This window comes from Salvia splendens, chromosome 22 (assembly GCF_004379255.2).
Source record: "Salvia splendens isolate huo1 chromosome 22, SspV2, whole genome shotgun sequence".
In the NCBI taxonomy this organism is placed as follows: domain Eukaryota; kingdom Viridiplantae; phylum Streptophyta; class Magnoliopsida; order Lamiales; family Lamiaceae; genus Salvia; species Salvia splendens.
In genome coordinates, this window is record NC_056053.1 from 4,829,955 (window position 1) to 4,851,347 (window position 21,393).

At 38.4% G+C, this 21,393-nt stretch overlaps 3 protein-coding genes and 1 long non-coding RNA gene across 8 annotated transcripts; 2 read left to right on the forward strand and 2 right to left on the reverse strand.

Annotated features, from left to right (window-relative positions):
• Positions 1-2,691: 2,691 nt before the first annotated feature.
• On the forward strand, positions 2,692-5,829 carry LOC121787344. 4 transcript variants are annotated; one of them, XR_006047343.1, is made up of 6 exons: positions 2,692-3,415; positions 4,128-4,210; positions 4,304-4,487; positions 4,707-4,881; positions 5,253-5,410; positions 5,516-5,829. It is a non-coding gene; the product is annotated as an uncharacterized LOC121787344 (long non-coding RNA). The 4 variants fall into 4 exon arrangements; XR_006047342.1 differs by having other exon boundaries at positions 2,692-4,210; positions 4,702-4,881; XR_006047341.1 differs by having other exon boundaries at positions 2,692-4,210; positions 5,253-5,438.
• On the reverse strand, positions 5,046-9,812 carry LOC121787343. 2 transcript variants are annotated; one of them, XM_042186050.1, is made up of 10 exons: positions 9,376-9,812; positions 9,177-9,262; positions 8,501-8,642; positions 8,112-8,405; positions 7,873-8,020; positions 6,357-7,292; positions 6,032-6,270; positions 5,874-5,947; positions 5,571-5,679; positions 5,046-5,401 (listed from the first exon to the last, which is right to left on the reverse strand). In XM_042186050.1, exons 2-10 carry the CDS (start codon positions 9,230-9,232, stop codon positions 5,342-5,344), a joined length of 2,058 nt encoding a protein of 685 aa, XP_042041984.1. In that variant the 5' UTR covers positions 9,233-9,262; positions 9,376-9,812; the 3' UTR covers positions 5,046-5,341. The 2 variants fall into 2 exon arrangements, with proteins under 2 accessions (XP_042041984.1, XP_042041983.1); XM_042186049.1 differs by having other exon boundaries at positions 7,870-8,020.
• Positions 9,813-11,178: 1,366 nt separating this feature from the next.
• Positions 11,179-13,248, reverse strand: LOC121786511 (clathrin coat assembly protein AP180-like). Its single transcript, XM_042185147.1, has one exon. It carries the CDS (start codon positions 13,160-13,162, stop codon positions 11,354-11,356), a length of 1,809 nt encoding a protein of 602 aa, XP_042041081.1. The 5' UTR covers positions 13,163-13,248; the 3' UTR covers positions 11,179-11,353.
• Positions 13,249-18,026: 4,778 nt separating this feature from the next.
• On the forward strand, positions 18,027-20,250 carry LOC121787883 (plant UBX domain-containing protein 4-like). The gene is made up of 4 exons (XM_042186732.1): positions 18,027-18,584; positions 18,836-19,127; positions 19,524-19,625; positions 19,732-20,250. Exons 1-4 carry the CDS (start codon positions 18,094-18,096, stop codon positions 20,113-20,115), a joined length of 1,269 nt encoding a protein of 422 aa, XP_042042666.1. The 5' UTR covers positions 18,027-18,093; the 3' UTR covers positions 20,116-20,250.
• Positions 20,251-21,393: the final 1,143 nt, after the last annotated feature.

Genomic DNA, 21,393 nt, shown 5'->3' on the forward strand with positions numbered 1-21,393 from the left:
TGTGAATTTACTTGCATTGGGTATTTCATGCTTCCACAGTGAGTCTTAGGAGGCAGTTGATTTCATAAAAATACAGGCGATTTTCTTGTGGTCGACATGGTAAATAGTAACATCTTTTCACTTAAACTATATATCACATTCTCTATGAATGAATGAATTGATGTTGGTAATATATATTTTGTGAAAAGATGAAAATATGTATATTTTGGAATGTTACCTTAAATTTCTGATCAATAGTTTAAGATTTTCCTTATTAATTTAATGCTTATTTAAAATCGATCATATTTACAAACGTCTTGGATCTTTCGGAAGGTGATAAATATAAAAATATATATATAATCATCTCATCTCAGTTCAGGTTGATCTTTGCCTGGATTATCATATTGGTGGTATATTGGACAGAAATCATTGTGCAAATTCACATCCCATTCTAATGCGGGGATTGGATTGGAGGGCTTTTTGCATATGGCATGCCATGGTTGGCATAGCAACTAATTATTTAATGTATGCTGGAGATCCATAACTAATCTTTTATTATATCATATTAGTATGCTTATATTTTCATGTTTAACATTGTGTATTAGCTTATTGATATAATAGCCATACCAAACTAATATTCATGTTTAGAAGTTATATATATTCCACATGTATAATAAGTTTATATGGTTAATATTTTCTACACATTGTAAATAATTGAAGCCCTAATTTAAACTTTTTCATAAATAATTGAAGCCCTTACTTCGAAATTATCGGTTATTTTATGTTGATAAATTGAAGCTCAATTTCATGGTCATGTATTTGATTAGGTGAATTTATCTTTGGTTATGCATATGACTAGAATTGGAAACAAAGATAATCGTGACATGCTACTAATAGATGACGGTGTAAGGAGAAGGCCTAACCGATTGCAGTTGAAAAAGTAAAATGCGAAAAATTAAAGAAACAAAAACTTTATTCGAATACGTTGTCCTATTAGACTTGAATAAATTCTATGTTATTACATTAACTATATAAGAAAATTTCCTATGATATGTATGGAATATAATTAAACACAATAAATTCTTGATCTTTAACTTTCTTAATTCAACTCTAATTATAGATAATATCAATTTGATTCTTCCCTGATTCTTGCCACGAAAATGAAGACACAAAAATCAAACTCTAATTCAACCAAAAACATTATACTATCTCCGGTCTCACAATAATAGTCACATTGCAGTTTATCTATTCGACTTATATTTTATTGTAAAATTAATACGTATGAGTGAGAGTCATAGTAATTTATTCGAACTCATTTTTTCTTTATATTTCATACACTCAACGTGGGGAAATTGCACCATACGTACAAAATGTTTCATTAGTGTTTCAAATTGATATAAAAAGTTTCAAGGTAACATATATCATACAAAATATTTTGTTATTGTTACAAATTAATACATTTTCCTTATTTAATTAACACCGTTAACTATTCTGTTTCATTAAGTAAAATAACAAAAGAAGTAGGATTACCCTTAAGAAGATGAACCATCACTAAGTATACTTCCAAGAATTGTCCGCTCCAAAAAAATTCTTGAACTTCTCCAGGTAAGCTTCTTACTTTGAAGTATAGAATTTTTTCACTTTTGCTATATTGAAACATGGAAATCCTCTTAGAGATATAGATGATTATGAACCTTCAGGTTATCTCCCTGTGCAACCACCCCCAGTGAATCCTAAGAAAGGAAGAATGCAAAAGCGCAGGAGAAAAACAATAGATGAGCAGATCTGCAAGGTAGCTACAGATGGAACAAAAATTGTGGTCAATACAGGACAAATAAAGGGGAATTGTTCTAAGTGTGGAGGCCAAGGACATAACAAAAGGACTTGTGGCAGACAAATTTCTGATGGAGGTGCTAGAGAAGAACATAGAGAAGAAAGTGTAAGCACTCTTGAAAGAAGAAGCAAACTAACAGTGAGAAGAAGGATGACTAGCATTTCACAAGAGCCTCAAAACATAACAAGTCAGCTTCCCAAATTTGAGAATTGAGAGGATACTTGCCTCTTTCTTTAATGTGGATGTCTTGCCTACTTTTGTTCCTTTTTGAATGATCTCAATGACATGTATTCATCTTAGTTTTCACTTGACTATTTTTGCATATGTTTTTGGACAAATATCTTAATCTTAATTTTGAATTGGCCACTTCTGTAGGCTTAAAATCTAAGTGCAGTTGCTTAAATTATACTTCTTGTTTGCTTTTTAGTTGCTATTTACTTTATAAGTTTTGGTTGCTATTGACTGTGATTTAGTTTAGAAAATATGTCTTGGTTGTTTTAATTGCTTATGCATCTAAAAACATGGAGGTGGAGGTGGAGGTGGAGGAACTACAGAGGAAAAAGTTCTATTGTATTCATTCTGCTGTCTTACAAAAATAGCAAGAATATTCATATATAGAGCACAGATTGTAATCCTCCTATTCTAAGAGGCATCTTGCCGAAAGTGTGTAGTCGTTTGCAGTAATTATAGAATCATAAACTGTTCTGATACTTTTGTGGTCTAAGTCTAAAATGGCCACAGTTTATAATTTGCCAAAACAATAGAACAATACAATGTAAATCTAGATAGTATTGCATTAGAAAAAAAGGGGGAAATGAATGATTCCAGCATCTATAAAGTTATTGTTTACGCTTAAACTTGATTTTAATTTTATGAGACGGCGCTGAACTTGAGCCCCCATCATTTCTGCTCACACCCGCCCCTTGTAAAGAAACTTTACTAGAATCTGCAGTACACTGTAGTTCCTTAGAAAGTTCTTCTCCATCATCAGTCGTGGGTTTAGCACGGCCTATATTGGCATCCTCAAAGTTGTGATTTCCAGTACTGATAGTTTCGCCAAAGTTTCTATGTGGTGCGTCAACAGAAACTGAACTGCTCGCTCCATGATCAGCATCGTTGTTTCCATCTTGAGCATTCAAGATTCTACTCCTAACAAGATATAAACAGAATAGTTAACGGTGTTAATTAAATAATGAAAATGTATTAATTTGTAACAGTAACAAAACATTTTGTATGATATATGTTAACTTGAAACTTTTTGTATCAATTTGAAACACTAATAAAATATTTTGTATGTATGGTGCAATTTCCCCACTCAACGTCAATCAAAATCTCGTATTTGTTTTTCTATTTGTGTTAACCGGCAAAAAAAATTCCATCAATTAAACTGTAAAATTGTAAAATCTCAGATCACACGCGGAATGGAGGGCCCACCGACGGGTGTCACGGTGCGGCCGGCGGAGCACGGAGGAGATCCAGCTGCGGGAGCGGAGGAGAAGGAGTTTCCGTGCTCAATTTGTATACAGATTATGAATGACCCTGCTGCGCTCAGTTTCTCACTCCCGCTCAACTTTTCCCCAAATTAATTTCCTCCTCAATAAGGTTTCGTCGCTGGGTGATTTTTTTATGTTGCTTTTTCCTCATATGGATTTTATTTCGTAATTTCTTATGGATCTCCATTTTCGTATCTGATTTTTGATCTCTATTCGATTTTTATTATTTATTAGTATTAAATTTCGAGTTCGTTAATTGTGATGGTGAAGTTTCTGATGAGCTCGGAAAGTAGAGAATATTAGAAGAAGAGGAGAGATTAGATTCGTATCCCTCTTTAGTAAACACAGATAGATTTATTGTCTAAAATAAAGGAAACTGACAAGTTGAATTAATTCAGCAAGATGTTTAATTCAAATTTTTTGTTGTGGAAATGCTCAAGATGAATTAATTAACACTGCCACTGCAAATTGACTAGTGCCATTAATCCCATAGGTTTTCTATAATGCTTTAGATCCAATATATATCTAATCTTGTGAGGGAGAATGTATAACTGGAGTAGTATTTGATATGTATGGATGGTTAGAAATGATTTTCATATCTGATTTGTAGACATGTGCACTCACCTCTTGCATAGTAGACTGTACTTTCAAATTTTCATTTCTTGTAGTTTAAATTTCAACAGCTTAAAGGAGCAGTTGTTTGTGTTTTTGTATTGTTCCCTTTCTCCTTGGTTTTGCAGCATTTCTTTATTACTACTTTACTGTGGTTTTATGATTTGTTTCCTACCTAGTTTGCAATCTTTAAATACTTCAATTGACAGTGCAACTTATTGTGATCTCTTCAAAATTAGCATCTCCTGTAGTACAATTTCGTCGGTCGTTGGAACAGATAATTGTGATTTAGGTACTTTTTATGTTACAATACGATATATTGTAGTGATTCTCTATCAACGTGCTTCTTTTCGACACATATGAATGTTATTTAAAAACATTTCAGGCCCTGTGTCCAACTCTTACAGCATAAGAGGAATCCTCTTCTATGAAGTTTCAGTTCAAGAAAGATGAAGGGAAGGCTCAAGTTAATATCCCCCGTGAAGGAAGCTACCCCGGACGAACCAACTTCACAACATCTGACCGAATCTGGTTGGTAGTAATGCGCTTAAGCGAGAGTCCATGCACAGGTTAGTGATTAAGTTCGCTTGACAAGCTTTCATCTGGATAACTTAGCAAAAGTTTTAGCTTCTCCTTATTTGAATTAGTCCTTTGCTGATGATTTGATTCATCTGGACATGAAATTCAATTAATGTGGAATGTATTTCTATTTTTGTGAAATCAGTTTTGGCAAAAAATTTAGCCTTTTTAAAAAATGATGAAGAATATACATGGTTTACTTAGTGCAGTGAGTTTGAGGTCAATGGTGTTTGGAGTAATACCAAAATATCGAATGCTACACATATTACATCTAACTCGGGCTATTGCGAAATCATGAACAAGTTTGGAACCCGCAGACGTCGAGGAGAGTTCAAAATCAACAGCAGAGGAGCGATCTAAGTGTTGGCCCTCACACAGCATACGGTAACTCTGGTTATTTCGAATCGGATTCTATATTGCACCTTTGTTCAACATCGAAAAGTTCTTAATTATTTTCTTTAGGCACAGAATTTTACCATGTTCTGTCAATTTCCACAAGCATAGTTTTAAATTTACTTGATACACTATGATCATAAGAGATGTTGTGGTCGTGTTTGAATTTGTTCATTTCTGTTTACCATAGTAAAATCTAAAAACTAGTTCTTGCCATAGCCCTTTCATTGAATAAAAACATGTCAATTACCATCAAAATTAGTTCAAAATTTCTGCAGACAACACCAAGAAATATTTACAGAGTTAGCAGAGATTTCAAAAGGAAAATGTAGTATACACCTAATTTCACAGTTGATACACAGATTCTTATGTACAAGCTCTCACATGTACAAGTTGGCATTACCCGTTGAGAATTTGTCATGTACGAGTTACGACACGTATCGATGTCATGTCATCTAACCGTTCCTGGGCTCAACCTGGTCCTGGCGATGGGACTCTTCCTAACTCTTGGCTGTAACAAGTAATTTTTTTCACCAAGTTAATTCAGGGTATATGGCAAACTTACATCCAAGCTACTATGTGAATGAAACTAATGAAGAATAATATGCATCAACGTTTCGTGCAGGTGGGTGTTACGATTGAACCTAATCATCTATGAGATGCGCTGGATATATACTTACACTAATACTTGTTGCAGAAGCATGTGGATCTTGTTCGGCCTTTTGAGCACCTGCTCTCCCGGGTCTACGTGACAATCTGTGGTATAACTCCTTCATATGATTATACGTGCTGCAGTAAAAACGCAACGCATTAAACAAAACTACAGTATCAATCTGATATTCACAACTGAATATGAGAACAGCGCTTTCTTGAATTCTGTCTTTTCTTGTATCTAGTACTTCACTACTATTTACTCCAATTAAACTAAGTTTCACATCAGAGATGCAATACTGAGATAACATGGCTAAATGTGCGAGAAATACCTTAGCCGATGTCTGTTGCACGCGGTGAAGAAAGCCACAAAACCATTGAGGATACTCCGGAGAGCACGGAAAATCTGAAAAAGGACTGTAAATGAGCAAAGAAAAAAAATAAACAGGCACACTCAAGTGGCAAGGGTAGAATAGTACAACGAAACTACCTGAGAGAAAAGGTCGTTCCACAGCGAGCGCCAGATTGAAACCTCATACGAGCTCACTGTTGATTCAACATCCCTAGAAAAACTAACTAGGCTGCCAGCGAATAGCAACAAATCTCCAACCATTTCATAAATGGGTGTACATAAGGATGCGACGAGACTACAAAATCCAAGTACTAATCGGATTGGAGCATAAAGGAGTTCCCACAGGATCCAGAATAAGGGATATATAACTGATATTGCTGCAATCAAACACAACAAACGAAATTATATTTACGTAAAAACAACTTAGAAATCCAAAGAATAGAAAAGAAGGATGTAAACTCACCAATATTCCATACAAGAGACAAGATATACCACAATGGCAGCAGTAACATCTCTATGAGGTCTCCGACCATTGTGAAACAAGACCCAGCCACCATCCATGTGACTGAAAAGAGATTCTCGGCGACTTCCGCGAGCACAGTCCAAAGAGGAAGTAAGAATTCCAAGAACTCAGCAAATGGCCCAGCCATTGGCTCTATAACTAGTGTGAAAAATGAACGAATAGTTCTTGTTGCAGAAAGAAACCATTTAATTGCCTTTTGAGAATTATGAAGGAATAACATGGTCCCTAAATACTTGATTCTTGAAATCATTTCCAATGATTCTATCCAATCGAACAGGGGCCCGAACAACCTAGATGCTGTGGCTTTAAGGAGAGGTACATTTTTGTACAAGTCGTAAAACCCAATGAGGACAGTGATGACCGATATAAGCACGTAGCAAGCTCTGGCCAAGGGACACATCCATGGACGATAAAGATGGCAGAACACTGGATAGGATTGAAGGAAAATAACCCACGATGGAAGCCCAGCTTCAAGTAGAGTGAGTAACCGCAAATCAGACATAATTATGTCTCTTAATTTGAAAGGAAGGTCACGATCATCGAAGCGGAACAAAATGAGAACATCACGGTACATGGAAGACTGGAGTGTTTCTTCACAGTCACTCATATCCTCAGCATTTTCGGCATCTGCTTCTTCAGAAGATGATCCGAGATCAAAGTGTACAGGACTCGTAAGTTTCCGCCTTTTGTAAGGAGAACCATCAGGAGGAGGCGTGTGCAATCTATGTGTCAGGTTTTGCATCGGTACTGAATACGCGCTGAAACTACTACTCGAAGAGCATGGAGATTCACCTTCAACATTCGTGCCATCACTTGCGATATCGGCCTTCTTGTCAGTCCTTGGGAAACTTTCGTGTGCATCATGGAAAACTTCCCCTGTCACAAGGTCGATTTTAGGAACAATCTGGAGAATATATTGGGATACGGAACATACATAAAGATGAGACACTTTGTAGATAACAGAAAAATCACATGATAAACAGCAAACCTAAAGTAGGTTTTTCTCGTTGAGCACATTTCAAACAGGGAAAATGGATTGTTGGATTCTGACAACCAAGGTTCTAGCATTGTTTAATGTAACATCCATCATTTTTAGCAACTTTGATGCAGTCCAGTTTTAAGAGTAGAATAATCAATTTAATGTATGACTGGAGAAGTTCACATAAAATTAGACTGCATATGTACAAGGAACATTAACTGCCCCAACTCCCCCACCCCCCAATAAAGAAAAAAAGCTGAGAAAAGCTAAGAAAACACAGACACACACAAGTCATTCGATGTTTTTGTTTAAGTTCATAATCTTGGAACAGTGGTGATGTATCTCAGACTCAGTGATGTTTCTTTTTTCTTGCTCGTTGAAGATCCACATAATGATCAAATGCATGAAGCAAGTGAGATGACAAGAGTATAATTAAATGTAGAGCAATACTCTGGAAGGAGGTAAATTCACCACTACCTATTGTAGCATCCAAATGGTGTTTCAAAAGGATCTGTTCGTTGCGGGTCCCAGGGAACCATGAAGGAATCAAGTCTGCTGCTTGGGCTAAGCTATCGAATTCCCACCTTCTCATGACTTTAGCCTCAATTGCAAGCGAGGTATCAGTCTTACCATGAAACAAAAAAGAAATGGATACTCAGAGTCACTGAATAGATTTAAGTGTGTCGCTTGTAACAAAAAAATTCAAGATTAGCTACCTGAAGTTCGTTCAAATAGTTAATACCACGTACGTCACTCCACGCAACCTCAAAGACAATAAATCCATACAAGGTTCTGTGCAACTTGCTGTTCGCAATCAAAGAATTTTTAAGCTTCTTCACGGGTAACAAAGCCCTCTTCCGGGACAAGGTGACCGCATCAATTAATGAGAACCACTGTTTGAAGTTTTTCAATTTACTTGTGTTTGATGAGGGAGAAATCTCTAAATCCGAAAGTTGTCTCAACTTCCTACCCTCCTTCCTCTTCGTGTTTGCAAAGGGGGACAACCTGGACTGCAGCACAATCACCAGAATCACTCAAATCACCCGAGCCAATGGCCACAAATCAAAGCTACAAAAACGTGATTAACCAGAGATGTTTCAGCAACCTTAGTGACCATCAGCTGCCACAAATGCGTGGGCCGTGACACAAGATCCTTCAACCACGGCCGGTTGTCCACCAAGATGTAGAACTTCCCACGGTCAGAGGCCACAAATAGGCTCAGATGTGAAAGATAGGACTGCAAATCCCTGCTCAAAATTACCAGAATAAATCAATTTCTTCATCTTATAGAACTACTTTCATATCCATCATCAAATCCCCATCCCCGTCACTACTTTTATAGAGAGAATTCAATTCAATCAAAAATTCAGAAATCACACAATCAGCTATTGATGGAACTACTTTTAGAGAGAGAATCTGATTCAATAAAATTTCAGCAAACGTACACTTTACTAATACTCCACTTAATTGATGGAACTACTTTAAAAAAGAAAATTTCAACTAACAAAAAGTTGAGCAAACATACAATCAACTGATAATTACACTAACGAAACAAATAACTCTAAAAGAGAAATGAATTCAATCAAAACTTAGCAAACATAAAATCAGCAAAAATTATCCAACACATGCAAAGGCGACAAGAAACAGATAAAAACGTCAAAATAGCCTTACAAACAAGATCACGCCACATATATTTTCACGACTTCAATATTTTCAAATATTCCACCGCTTATAAAGTAGAAAAAAAAAACGAAACATCAAAACAAAATAAAAAAAATTACCCAATTTGTAAGCCTGTCAACGGAAACACGCAGCGGCCATTGTCTCCATTCGCCATCTGAATCTCCGCTCTTTCTCAAAAACACAACTGTTCCATCAAAACAACAAAATTCTCAAACGCGTTCGATCCCAATACCAACACACCATCCAAAAAAAATACAAAAAAAGCAGCTCAGCACAACAAATCAAAGGAATCAAAACCTGAGGCAGACAATGCAAGTGTGAGCTGATCACGCGAATTCCATAACAATTGCTGCGGAGCACAATCGAAACGGCAGGCGGCACTACAACAGAACTTCATTAAACAGAAAAAGTTCAAAATAAATAAAAAAAACAATAGCCAAAGGCTGCGATCGGCGCTTTGATGGCGCAATCAATGGATAAGAACAACAACTGCTGGAGCCACGCGCCGATAAATGAAAATGAGACAGAAAATGCCTAGAATTAGTGAGGAAAATTCGCAATTAATGCATAGGAGAGAGAGATTGCAGCGGATTGAATGCGAATTTCGGATTTTCGGATTTGGAGCAAAGGTTTTTGGTGAGGGGATAGAGAGGCATAGCGGTGTTGGCCTAGAGAGGGAGACACGTTTACTGCGTGAGAGAGAGGAGAAGTTTTGTCTGGTCTGATGAGAGAGAAACGGGTTGACATGCTTGATTTGTTTATGAACCGGATAAGGGTAGTTTCGGTATTTCAGAAGCTTCCCGCCACTTGCAAATCCACAGCGTGGAATGGATATATTCTTTGTGGAGATGACAATAATGATGTGATCAATTATTTTTTTCATGTGCTATTTAATTAGTAATTACCATATTCGAATAGGCTACAACTAGGATTTTTATTTAGATTTTGAGTGTAAGACTACAAATTTATGGAAATGAATGACTTCGGAATATTTTGAGAACAAGGCGAAGACTTTTTTAAATACATAATTATATTTCTAAAATTACATGGGTGAAAAATATAGTATTACATAATTTATATTCATAAATTTGAAAGTAAAAAATACATATATAAAGTTCCAACTTTGGACATGGATTAATTCCTTGTATATCTCCAATTTATATTCACATATTTGAAAGTAAAAAAATACATATATAAAGTTCCAACTTTGCACATGGATTAATTATTGATAAATGCCTTGTGTATCTCCAATTGTAAGGAGGATCTTGTGCTCTCTTCTTTGTTGTAAGCTTCCAATAGCTTATTGTACAACACACGATCTGACGCCTCATCAAGTGAAGATTGAACATTGCGTGATGCTCAAGGTGTTGGTGCCTTTTGCGGCACTGGTTGAGCTTCTCTCCCCCTTCGTCCTTCGCTATTTTCTTCGCGCCTTTTGTTGAATAGGATTGCGGCTACTCAGTTTGAAGCTCTCGCTCCCACCCACTTTGTTGCTCGGTCGGGCAGATCCGATTACGCCGCTCGTGCATCATTGCTCGTGGTACATGTGCTTTGACATTGTTGAAATTTATTAGGAATCATTGTTTAAAAAATTTATGGTGTTAGAATCCAATATTAATTAAATGGGAGGGAAATTCCACTTTTTAATTCATGTTTGACATTGAATTCGTCTCAGTTAGTCTTCCACCTTATTGCATAAAGGAATGATGCAAATTATTATGCCCGCAGGGGCATAGCGCAGTTGGCAACGGAGGGGCAGATCTTGCTGCAATGAGGCTGGGTTCGAATCTCACTGATGTCGTGTAGTTGCTTCCATCTCTCAGGCATAAGTGTGAGGCCTTGGGAGATGGGCTTCTGGCAACCAGTGGGTTAAGGCCTCCCCCTTAACGGGCTATCGCGTACCATGATTGAACCCCCTCACATGATGTCGGGCCGGAGTGTGGGGCCGCCAAGGCGACGGAATCACCTTTTTTGCTGCAATGATGCAAATTATTATGTCATACATACATTTATTTGAATGAGAATTCAAAAACACAAATGGTGGGGTTACCTAATAATTAAACCCATAAATTACACCAAAACCTATTCTTGAATAATACAAAGTCAAAAACAAACATACAACAATACCAATTAAAACAAAACCAAGAAAGCAAACAATAATCTCAAGTATACATAGAATTCCCTCTGAACTGCTTTTTGAAGTAAACTTTTAAGTAAGAATTAGATGGCATCCGTAAAAATCGAACTCGTCACGACACAGTAATCACCAACTATACTAATAATCCAAGTTAGATATCATATACTTGCCTATGACATTGTTTTGGTTCATCAACCACTGCTTCTGCTCACTTGCCAAAAATTGTTGATCCAATGAATTGCTCCTCGAAAATTGTTCCACCTCATTATGTCCTAAAAATGGACTTTGATTTTGAAATTGAATTGGAAACTGAGGAACTGCACGAAATGTAGGCATTGAAACCGTATGTTGAAGGCTTTGTGCTTCAATTGGATCATCTAAGAATGGATTGTAGTAGTTGTTTGGTGGCATTGGGTGGCTTTGTACTTGTTGGTAGGGTTGAGATGGCCGCAGCGGCGGAGGCGGTAGGTCCGGCTCGAATAAAATAAGCTCCCAATTGTCTGACAAATTGCCAGCATGGGCAGCAGAGGGGCCCGCCTCCTCTGCATCATGTGCTACTGGCATTTTGTCAGACATTGGTAGTAGTGAGGGTGAGGATAGTGGTGATGGCGAAGCTAGTGTCTCGGTCAACACGAGCTCCCAATTGTCAGAGGGTGACGATTGTGGGAATCTGTGATGTCTTTGTTCTCGGTCATCGAGGTCCGACCCGTCCCACTGCGAGATGAGGTCGACCATGGAGTAGGAGACGGGGAGGGACCTGATCGAGGACGTCTCACTCATCATGAACGCCTCGTCTCGCTGTGGGGGCTCCGCGTAAGCCTCGAGATCAATGGAGATGGCCGAGCACGCGGACGTCTTCGTCGCCGTGGCGTTGATTAGGTATTGTAGCGAGGTGCACGACGATCCCACGTCGGACAACGATCTCTCCCCCTGATTGCCTCTCTCTGTTTCTTTGTCTTGAATGACCTTTGCATTGGATGATAGAGAAGTGGATTGTTCATTCAAGAATTCTTGCAAAGCCTCAATTAGGTGTTCTGATATTGATTGAATGCTTGGATACTCAGAGCTACGCCCAACGCCTATGCTTTTGCATAAAGTGTAGAAATTGTTTAGCTCTTTGAATTGCTTTGTAGCTTTAGCGCAAGCGTGGAAGGCACCGACACAATTTTGGAATTGTAGATGGAAGAAGTTATCAAGAATGAGAGAGAGGCCATCTGAGATGTCTTTGTATAGATCGAAGCTCTCTTGAACGACGTCGTATAGACAAGTTTGGACCAATCGGTTGATCCGGGCCTCTCCCGTTGGCCGGGTGGTGATGGCCCGGTCGAGCAGTCGTTGCCAATACGTGATCCGGTCGAGGAGTATTGCCGGTTTCATATCTAAAACCGGCTCGCTAGACCGCTTGCCACCGATCGTTGCCCGTTGGTAGGTCGGGCTCTCCTTGACCGACCCGTTAACGTGCCTTCTCCGTTGGAGCTTGCCCGTGATGAAGCACTCGAGGCGCTCGTCTAGGTAGAGGGCAAAGGTCCGGACGAAGGACGTGAAGTCCCACGGGCTGCTCGAGCTCGACTCGTCTCGGAAGGAGGCAAGGTTGAGGATCTTCGCGCCACGTTTCATGGCGTGGAAGACCTCTCGAGGGAAGTAGGGGTCGCCGTCCTGAAGGATCCGGAGTACGAGCATCAAAGACTTGAGCGCCACAATCCAGTTCCTCGTGCGGCCTATGCGCTTGCCAATGGCACGTGCACAGGCCGCAGCGTGGAACTTGTTGGAGGAGACGAGAAGGAGGACCTCGCGGACGAACTTCTCATCGACCGGATCGTCATCGTGGGTGGTGGCCTTGAGCACAGCAACTTCAAGGGAAGAGGAAGTGGTGTTTGAAACCTTGACTAGGTTAATGCTGGTTTGGTCCTTGACTGCACCAATTGCTCTTTGAAGTTTGCTTGGCATTGTTGATGATGAGAATTTTTTAATATCTCATCATCAACAATGACCACTCTCAATTTTTAAAGAAATGGCCAACTCATGATTTTATTTTTTGCTTTCTTGATGTTTGTTTTTGAAATTCTAGAAAAAAATTGAAATCTAACAATAAAAGTTAGTTTAGCCAAGAACAAAATGAGAATTGGATGGAGACTATTTTTGGTATTCTTCAATCTCTTTTTTCCTTTTCGGGGTTGTGGGGTTGGGATAGGGTAACCCGTAAGGTGTGGGGCAATGGATGGTATTGCATGAAAAAAGAAGAAAATTTGGTTATGTGAATAAGATCTAGTTGAGGAATGGTGATACATTTCCTAAAACCTCTCTCCCTCAATTACCTTTTTTTAGCAAAATTTACACAATTGTATATACATAACTTTTTTTAGCAAAATTTACACAATTGTATATACATAATATTTTATAATTAATTATAATTTATCTGTTGTTCTATAATCATACACATTATATAGTTGATACCATTGGTAATGAGTATTCTTTATAGAGTACATTATAGTTATAGTATAGTGATAACTTGACTAATTTTAAAATTATAGTAGTATAAATTTATCTCTACTCATTTTCTTTTTACAAATATGCCATTGGACTTTGAATTGCAATTTCATATGAAACTGCCTAGTGCCTGCCATTTTTATTTGGTCAATCATTTGGGGAATCAATTGAACATTTGCACTATCGTATAATTAAGTCTAAAGCTACCTACCCTCCAAAGGCGCTCCCATTTACATTTAATGATGGTTTCCGAATTTTATGCTTTTGAGAATATAGGTTGATACTGATTTTGACTATCCATAAGTACTAAAGTCAAACCCTAAGAGCATCTCCAATAACCGGCGTCACCATCGCGACGCCGATTTTTCGCCGACACCGGTTTGACGCCGAACCATTGGAACCGGCGTCGGCGAAATCGGCGTCAAAATCGGCGTCGCCATGCCGATTCCCGCGCTGACGCCGGTTCCGACGCCGATCCTCACGGGCGCCATTGTGCGTCCCGGATCGGCGCCAAACCGGCGTCGGATTAAAATTTTTTTTTGTTTTTCGAAAACACTATATATACGCGCGTTGAACCTCATTTTCATTCGCACGTGGAGCGCGCATTTGGTGTGCTTCAAGCTCGATGGGCTGCAGTTAAGGGACCAACGCGTTTGTGGCATGTCGACTGCATTGCTGATATAATGTACGCCTGTATTATCATGCACAACATGATCGTCGAAGATGAAGGTGTACAACTGACTGATTCGGCCATCGACGATAATGAAGCAGGTCCAAGCCACGGCGTCACCGCCGCCAACGTACGAGATGGGGTACCGCACGATGAAGAAGCCCTCCTCCAAGCACATGCCGACATGCGTCAGACGGAGGCTCATATTCGACTGCAAAAGGATTTAGTTGAAGAGTTGTGGGCGCAGAGGATTGCAAGACGTTAGTTTTTATGCAAATTTATGTAATTTTTTAAAAGTAATTTTTTTAATTATTGTACTTTTTTTAAAAATTAATGTACTTTTTAAATTTTAATATTATTATTCGAATTTTCCGTATTTGTCTCGTAAATTAAATTCCGTATGTTGATACGAGTGTAAATTAAATTATATAATTGTTATTAGTGATGTGGATATGTAGTGTGAAGGCTATGTGAGGGCTATTTGATGTCCAGTTGATGTGACAGAAGAATTGTAGTGCTGATGATGTGGCAGTGTGAAGGCTATTTGAGGGCTATTTGACGTCCTAACCTATTGGAGATGCTCTAAATGTTGCAAATAATTTGAATAAATTAGAATGTCCAACCCTTTATTAGGTTATCTGAATGTTGTTTCGTGTTTAGATTTAATTGAAGATGTGATTTATCACCTAAAAGCAAAAAAAAAATTATAATCGATAAAATAAATTACCGAAGTCAAATGCAACCAAAATTCAGTTCACTGCTCCCACCTAATATTCACATCCTTTAAAAGAGAGTATTTGGGTTACTAGGGTCAAATCTTTTGTCCCGGGCAAAATTTTTCTATCATTTAATAATTTTACAGTTTTAAACTAACCTTTATTGAAACATATTAATTAATGACGTACTAAAGAAAACATTATATTATGATTGCTATTTTGATTTATCTATGATTTTTAATGAAAAAAGTTGTAGTTTTGTGTGACTTAGCCTCAATTAGTGATGAAACTATGTTGCGTAAGGTGAAAACGTGTTGGATCAATGTGGTTAGAGCACCAGCAATGGAGGCTAATCGCAAGGGCCGAGTGATCGGCCTCCCCATCGGTTGTCATAGCCACCATTGTGGGGAGGGAACCCATCTCCAACCCCCAACGCTCAGCCCCATGCCCGATCAATCGTCCCAGCCAATACCTCATCGGCTCCACATCGGCCCTGCGATGGGCCTCCATTGTGGAGGCTCGGGCCGATGGCGGAGCCTATTTTCATATTTTTTTTTAAAAAGAATTTTTTAATTTTCTTCTCCTATTATAAATACCTTAATCTCTTCTCCTTCATTTCACACACCCACATCCTTCTCTACTTCACATTTTTCTCTCACTAGAATGAATTTATTATGTAATTTTATTTATATTATTTTGACATTTATGCTTTATTTAGTTCTTAAAATGAAATATGTTTTTTGCCGTATATTACGTTGTCTTTAATTTACATCAACAATTAAAGGTGAAATAAAATAATGATGATATGGAAATGAGATGGGCTCTGAGATGGGCCTGTTGACGTGGTAGGAAAAAATAAAAATAGGTTATGAGATGGGCTCTGGATATAGGTCATCATTGCTAATGCTCTTATAAACACTGCAAACGTAATGAATTTGAAAAAAATATGAGGATAATAAATGCCATAGTTTTCATCTTCTCCTATATTGTCCAATACTTCCCTTATAAACTAAGAATCACATTAGCTGTTTGAAGGTGAAGGGTTCAATAGGGAAATCCCGCATGCGCACAATGTTTAGGGATGGAAGTCATTTTTCACACTACTTAAAATTTAATTTTCTAATGTTGCAATCTGCAGAAACCGTTTTGTTAGCATTTCAGAAATGTATCTTAGTACTGGACACGAGTGTTATATTGCTCGTTCGTGTGATGAGGGAAGCGATATAAGAAAACGCTCATTCTTGTTATCTTCTTTGTATAATTATGAAGGGTTGCAAATCTTGATTCATGCAATGAAATTTTCAAGATTTAACTTCTATCGTAAACCAATTCTTTCCTTTCTCAAGGAAAAATCAATTCTTTCCTAACAACACACAGAGATAAGGCGGGTTATTCAAGATTTTCTTGCTTATCCTCATTTCTTGATTATGAAGCTGCAATTTTCACGTTCTTTGATCGTGTTTTTCTTTTATAGTAAACTAACTCTTTCCAAGTTGAACCTTAGGAATCTATCGCTTACCCCCTTTCTTGTCATTAGCAAGAACTACTAACTAGTTTCGTTGGCTTATCATAAGGATTTCGAGCAACTATTTTAGACGCCATCAATTCTAGCTTTTATTCAAGGCTTTTGAGATCGATCTATCGACCTATCAAGGTTTAATTTTGTTTATACACCTGATTTCACCAATTAGGCCAAAAAAACTTACATTTTAGGACATGTTGAACCACAATTCTATTTCTTGACAACTTCTTCAGCCCTCTCGGAATGACACATGTTGTTGGATTGATTGGATTGGTTGGTTTAGGTGCCTAGGTTTACCCATTTCATGCAATATTCTTGTACACTCTTTCACTACATCCTAGAGTTTTGGCACACAACTATAGTTCGATAGTCAGTCCCATGAGCCATAAAGTACAAAGAGGAGGAAGGCCAAGTGGACGACTACAACGCCGAGTGCATCTAACCCGCAAACGATGTCACCGAGTTGGATCCATCATAAAATATATAGGTGATGCGGTACTTACAAGTCGGGTAAATTTTAAGGATCCCTTCGACTTTAAATGAAGCCGAGTCTCGTAGCTGTAAACATTTGATCCAGATGGTCGAAAACAAATTAAGAATGTAGCTTTTGTTTTTTAATTAATAAAATTGTCTATTAAACTGTGGATTAAGATAAGATTGAAATAAGAATTGATATTACTATTAGAGCATCCGCAATGACACCCATCCCGGCGGACGTCCGCCATTGTACAAAGGTGACGCGGATACGGACGCCCGCTGCAGATACCGGAGTTCCGCGGCGTTTCCGGGACGTCCGTCGCGACGTCCTTGCGAACGTCCGCTATTGCGTTGACCCCACGGACGTCCGCGCAGACGTCCCGATTATTTTATATTTTTTTTCAAAAATTCTATAAATATGGTTAGTTGAATTTCATTCTATAAATGCGCCAAAAACAAACTCATATTCGACCTCAGAACGATATAATTGAAGAAGTATGGCAGCGGATGAAATTTTTATTTGTTGAAATGCACTTTTTTTAGTTTTTTTTTAAATGTACCTTTCTTTTTTTATTTAATGAAATTTTTATTCCATAATCGTTCCGTAAATTTTAATTCCGTAAATTGTTTAATTTAGTGAATTTGTGAATTTTTATTAATGTGGGAAGTCCGTCGGGATGTCCTTGGGGATGTCCGCCACTATGCAATGGGATGTCCTTATGACGTGACAGTGTAGTGAGAAGTCCTTATGACGTGCCAAGAGGTGTTTTTGAGATGTCCACGAGATGTCCGCATGGACATCCGCACCATTGCGGATGCGCTTGGAGATGTTATGGTTGAAAAAACTACATTAAGCGTGACAACATAAAACTAAAATGCGAAATTGATTAATGGGCCAAATTATCAATTCCCTTGATTCGGTTCATATAAAAGTATAATTATATATCCAAATCCAACACAAAAATTCCTCAACAAAAAGAATATATCTAAAAAGAGCTCTCCAACAATGGCTAATCAGTCGCCGGAATTCGCCGGAGACGCAACCCTCGACGGTCACCCTCATATTGGCCTAATCAACACCTTCTGCGAGATTACCGCCTGCGCCTCCAAACCCGAAGCCCTATTTTTCCTCGAATCGCACAATTTCGATGTGGACGCCGCGGTCTCAACCTTCATAGAAGACGCTAATCACATCGAGCCCGCTGCAGCCGCTCCGGCTTCCCCCGCGGCGCAGTCGAATTCTCACTATTCGCCTTCGGAGTCGCTGTCGCCGTCGCCTTCCCGGTCGCGATCCCATTCGCCGCCACCTACTTCCCGACCGTATAGTCTCCACTCCGCCGGTAAAAGTGGTGCTGGCGGCTCGGCTGCTGGAGGCGCGAGACGTGGAGGCGGTGGAATTAGGACTCTCGCCGATCTGAATAAAAACCCTAAAAATGAGGATTCTGATAGTGATCCCGATTTCGATCCTCAAGACTACTACACTGGCGGAGAAAAGAGGTAGAATATGCCTTTAGTGATTAATTAAGATGAAATTTCATATTATTATTTGTGATTAGGTTACAAATTAACTGATCAAATAATACTAGTTCATTATGTAGTGAAGAAATTGTGTGTCTGTGGATAATAAATTCGATTATTATCTCTGAATACGATGAAGTTCAAACCCTAGCTTGTTAATTAATGATGAAAAAATTGTAGTTTATGCACCATTTCGATTTAACTAATGCTATTCTTCTTGCATGCGATAGTGGAATGCTTGTTCGTGGTCCACCAAAGGAGAATAATGTGGACGCAATATTCAATCAAGCAAGACAATCAGGAGGTGTAGAAGCAGCAGCTGAACACCAGTTGCCTTCTTCGAGCTCAAGAAGCTTCGCTGGGACGGGAAGGTTACTCTCTGGGGAGGTGTCGTCTGCTACCCCAGAGCCAGAGCAGCCTCAAATTGTTACCCACAACATCACTTTTTGGAGAAATGGATTCACAATTGATGATGGACCACTGAGGAGGCTGGATGACCCTGCCAACGCCCCCTTCTTGGAGGTACATTCTTGCAGCTTTGTTCGTTCGATCTTTACACAAGCTGTTTTTATGCATACCGTTCTTGTGCTGATGAGTAATTCCCAAGGTGGTATGGCGCATTGATTAAAATGAGTGTTTTTATTGCGTAGTAGATTAGTCTTGTGATGATTCGCATACTATTATGTTTGTTTGGTCTTTAGAATTTGTTTTAGAGAAGCTCTTTGTTATGCGTAGACTTCTTTCTTGTGATTGCGAGTAATGCCAAGGTGGTTTATCTCATTGGTTTAGTCTAGTGTTTTATAGTGTTAGATCAGGATTCCTTTTGTCATAGCTCTAGATTTTTCTAATTCTCTCTCTTTTGTGTATAAACTTCCTAAAAAACAATGGCGGTCTTTGTAAATGTATATCATGATGCAGAGCATTGCAAAGTCCGAGTGCCCAAGGGAGCTTGCACCCGCTCCCGGAGATATGAGGTCTGCTGTTCATGTTAATCTTACAAGGAAGGAAGGAGACTACAAGGTTCATGCTCATTTCTAACGATTTTATATCAGTTTCGTTTCACCAGAAACCACTTCGATATAGCAGTCATTCATCTTGATAGCTGCTCATGCTTTTGTAAATACAGGAGCCACCGAAAAAGAGCCTTCCCTTCCGAGGTGTTGGAAGAACTCTAGGTAGCACCAGTGACACAGCAGCGCCAGTGGAGGCGGGCAGCGTTCATACTGTGTTGGCTGCTGCTCCCACGCCATCCCCTGGCCTGGTTGTTGATCAGGGGCAGCCTTCCACGTCTATCCAGCTGAGGTTGGCAGATGGTACACGCATGGTTTCACGATTCAACAACCACCACACGATCAGGGACATCCAGGGCTTCATTGATGCATCGAGACCTGATGGACCAAGGAATTATCAGCTGCAATCCATGGGCTTCCCTCCCAAACAGCTTGCTGATCTGGACCAGACGATAGATGAAGCCGGAATTGCGATGTCTGTCGTGATCCAGAAACTATAGCCCCGGTATGATAATTGGCAGGGTTATCTACTACATATATCTTAAGAAAACAGATGATGGTCTTATATTACCAATTACTCTACTTCTTGATTAGCCATTTATATTCCCATTGATTTTAGTTTTATTTGGTCGAAACGTATTGCGTTTTCTTTGCTTATATGCGTCTTTATCATAATGAAGAAACTAGTTGAGGTAAATTGTTGGAAAATTCATGAAGTTTGGTCAGATTCTGATTTTTTTCGCAACTTAAAACAATGGCCCGAAAAACTATTAAGTTAACTCTGGCAACTCCTACATGGCACCTTGGTTCGTCGCTGAAACGGCAAGTAGTAGGGCAGCCACTGGAGATTGTTTATCTGCGTGAACCAGCTCTCATCAACTGAGAAGAAGGATACTGCCCCTCGTTTCATCGATCATTGACAGTCGTTTCATCGATCATTGATAGTATATGCCGGCGATTGCAAGAGTTGAGACAGCAAACTATTTTGATAAAAAGGTAGAACACCTAAAATTGAGATAAATTTTTGCTATAAACTCAAATACGAATATAATGAAAATTATTTGTTAAGTGAATAGATTTATGGTACTTAAATCATATATTTATAGTCCAAACAAAAATTATCAGATCACCTTCCAAATCCTTTTCACTCCTTATTCAAAAAATTTTAACCTCTCCCAAAGTCCCAACTATCACAGTAAACAAAACAAAACTTTTATTTAGATTTTATTACCTTCATCTCGTATTCTTCTGTTTATTAGTAAGATTTAAATCTAATTATCTACATATAAATATTATTTGTATATATTTGATCCAAATCTTCATCATGTCATTTTTGTTAATTTTCCCCAAAGTTCCTCTTTTATATATGTACAAATGTACAAATTCCACAAATTTTGTACACATTACATTTTCTATTTATAGCTTAACTATTAACTCACCACTCGTGCATGTATCACTATTTTATCACATATCCTTTTCATCGCATATGTTTAAAACATACCACAATTCTCTATTAAAATAATTGTAAAAACTAAAGAAATTATGAAATGCATGCAAAAGCAATCTACGATTATAGTTGACGATGAAAACCCTAAATAATACTAGTAGTATTGGTTTAGATACACATGTTCAAGAAAAAACTACAGTTAGCTATTGTATCTAAAATAATTTGTAATATGCTAATTATCTATCTAGGTTGTATCATTTGCCCTCAAATATGCAGCATTCACCTATTTTCCACATAATATGTAATATGTAAAAGCTAGAAAAACTCATCA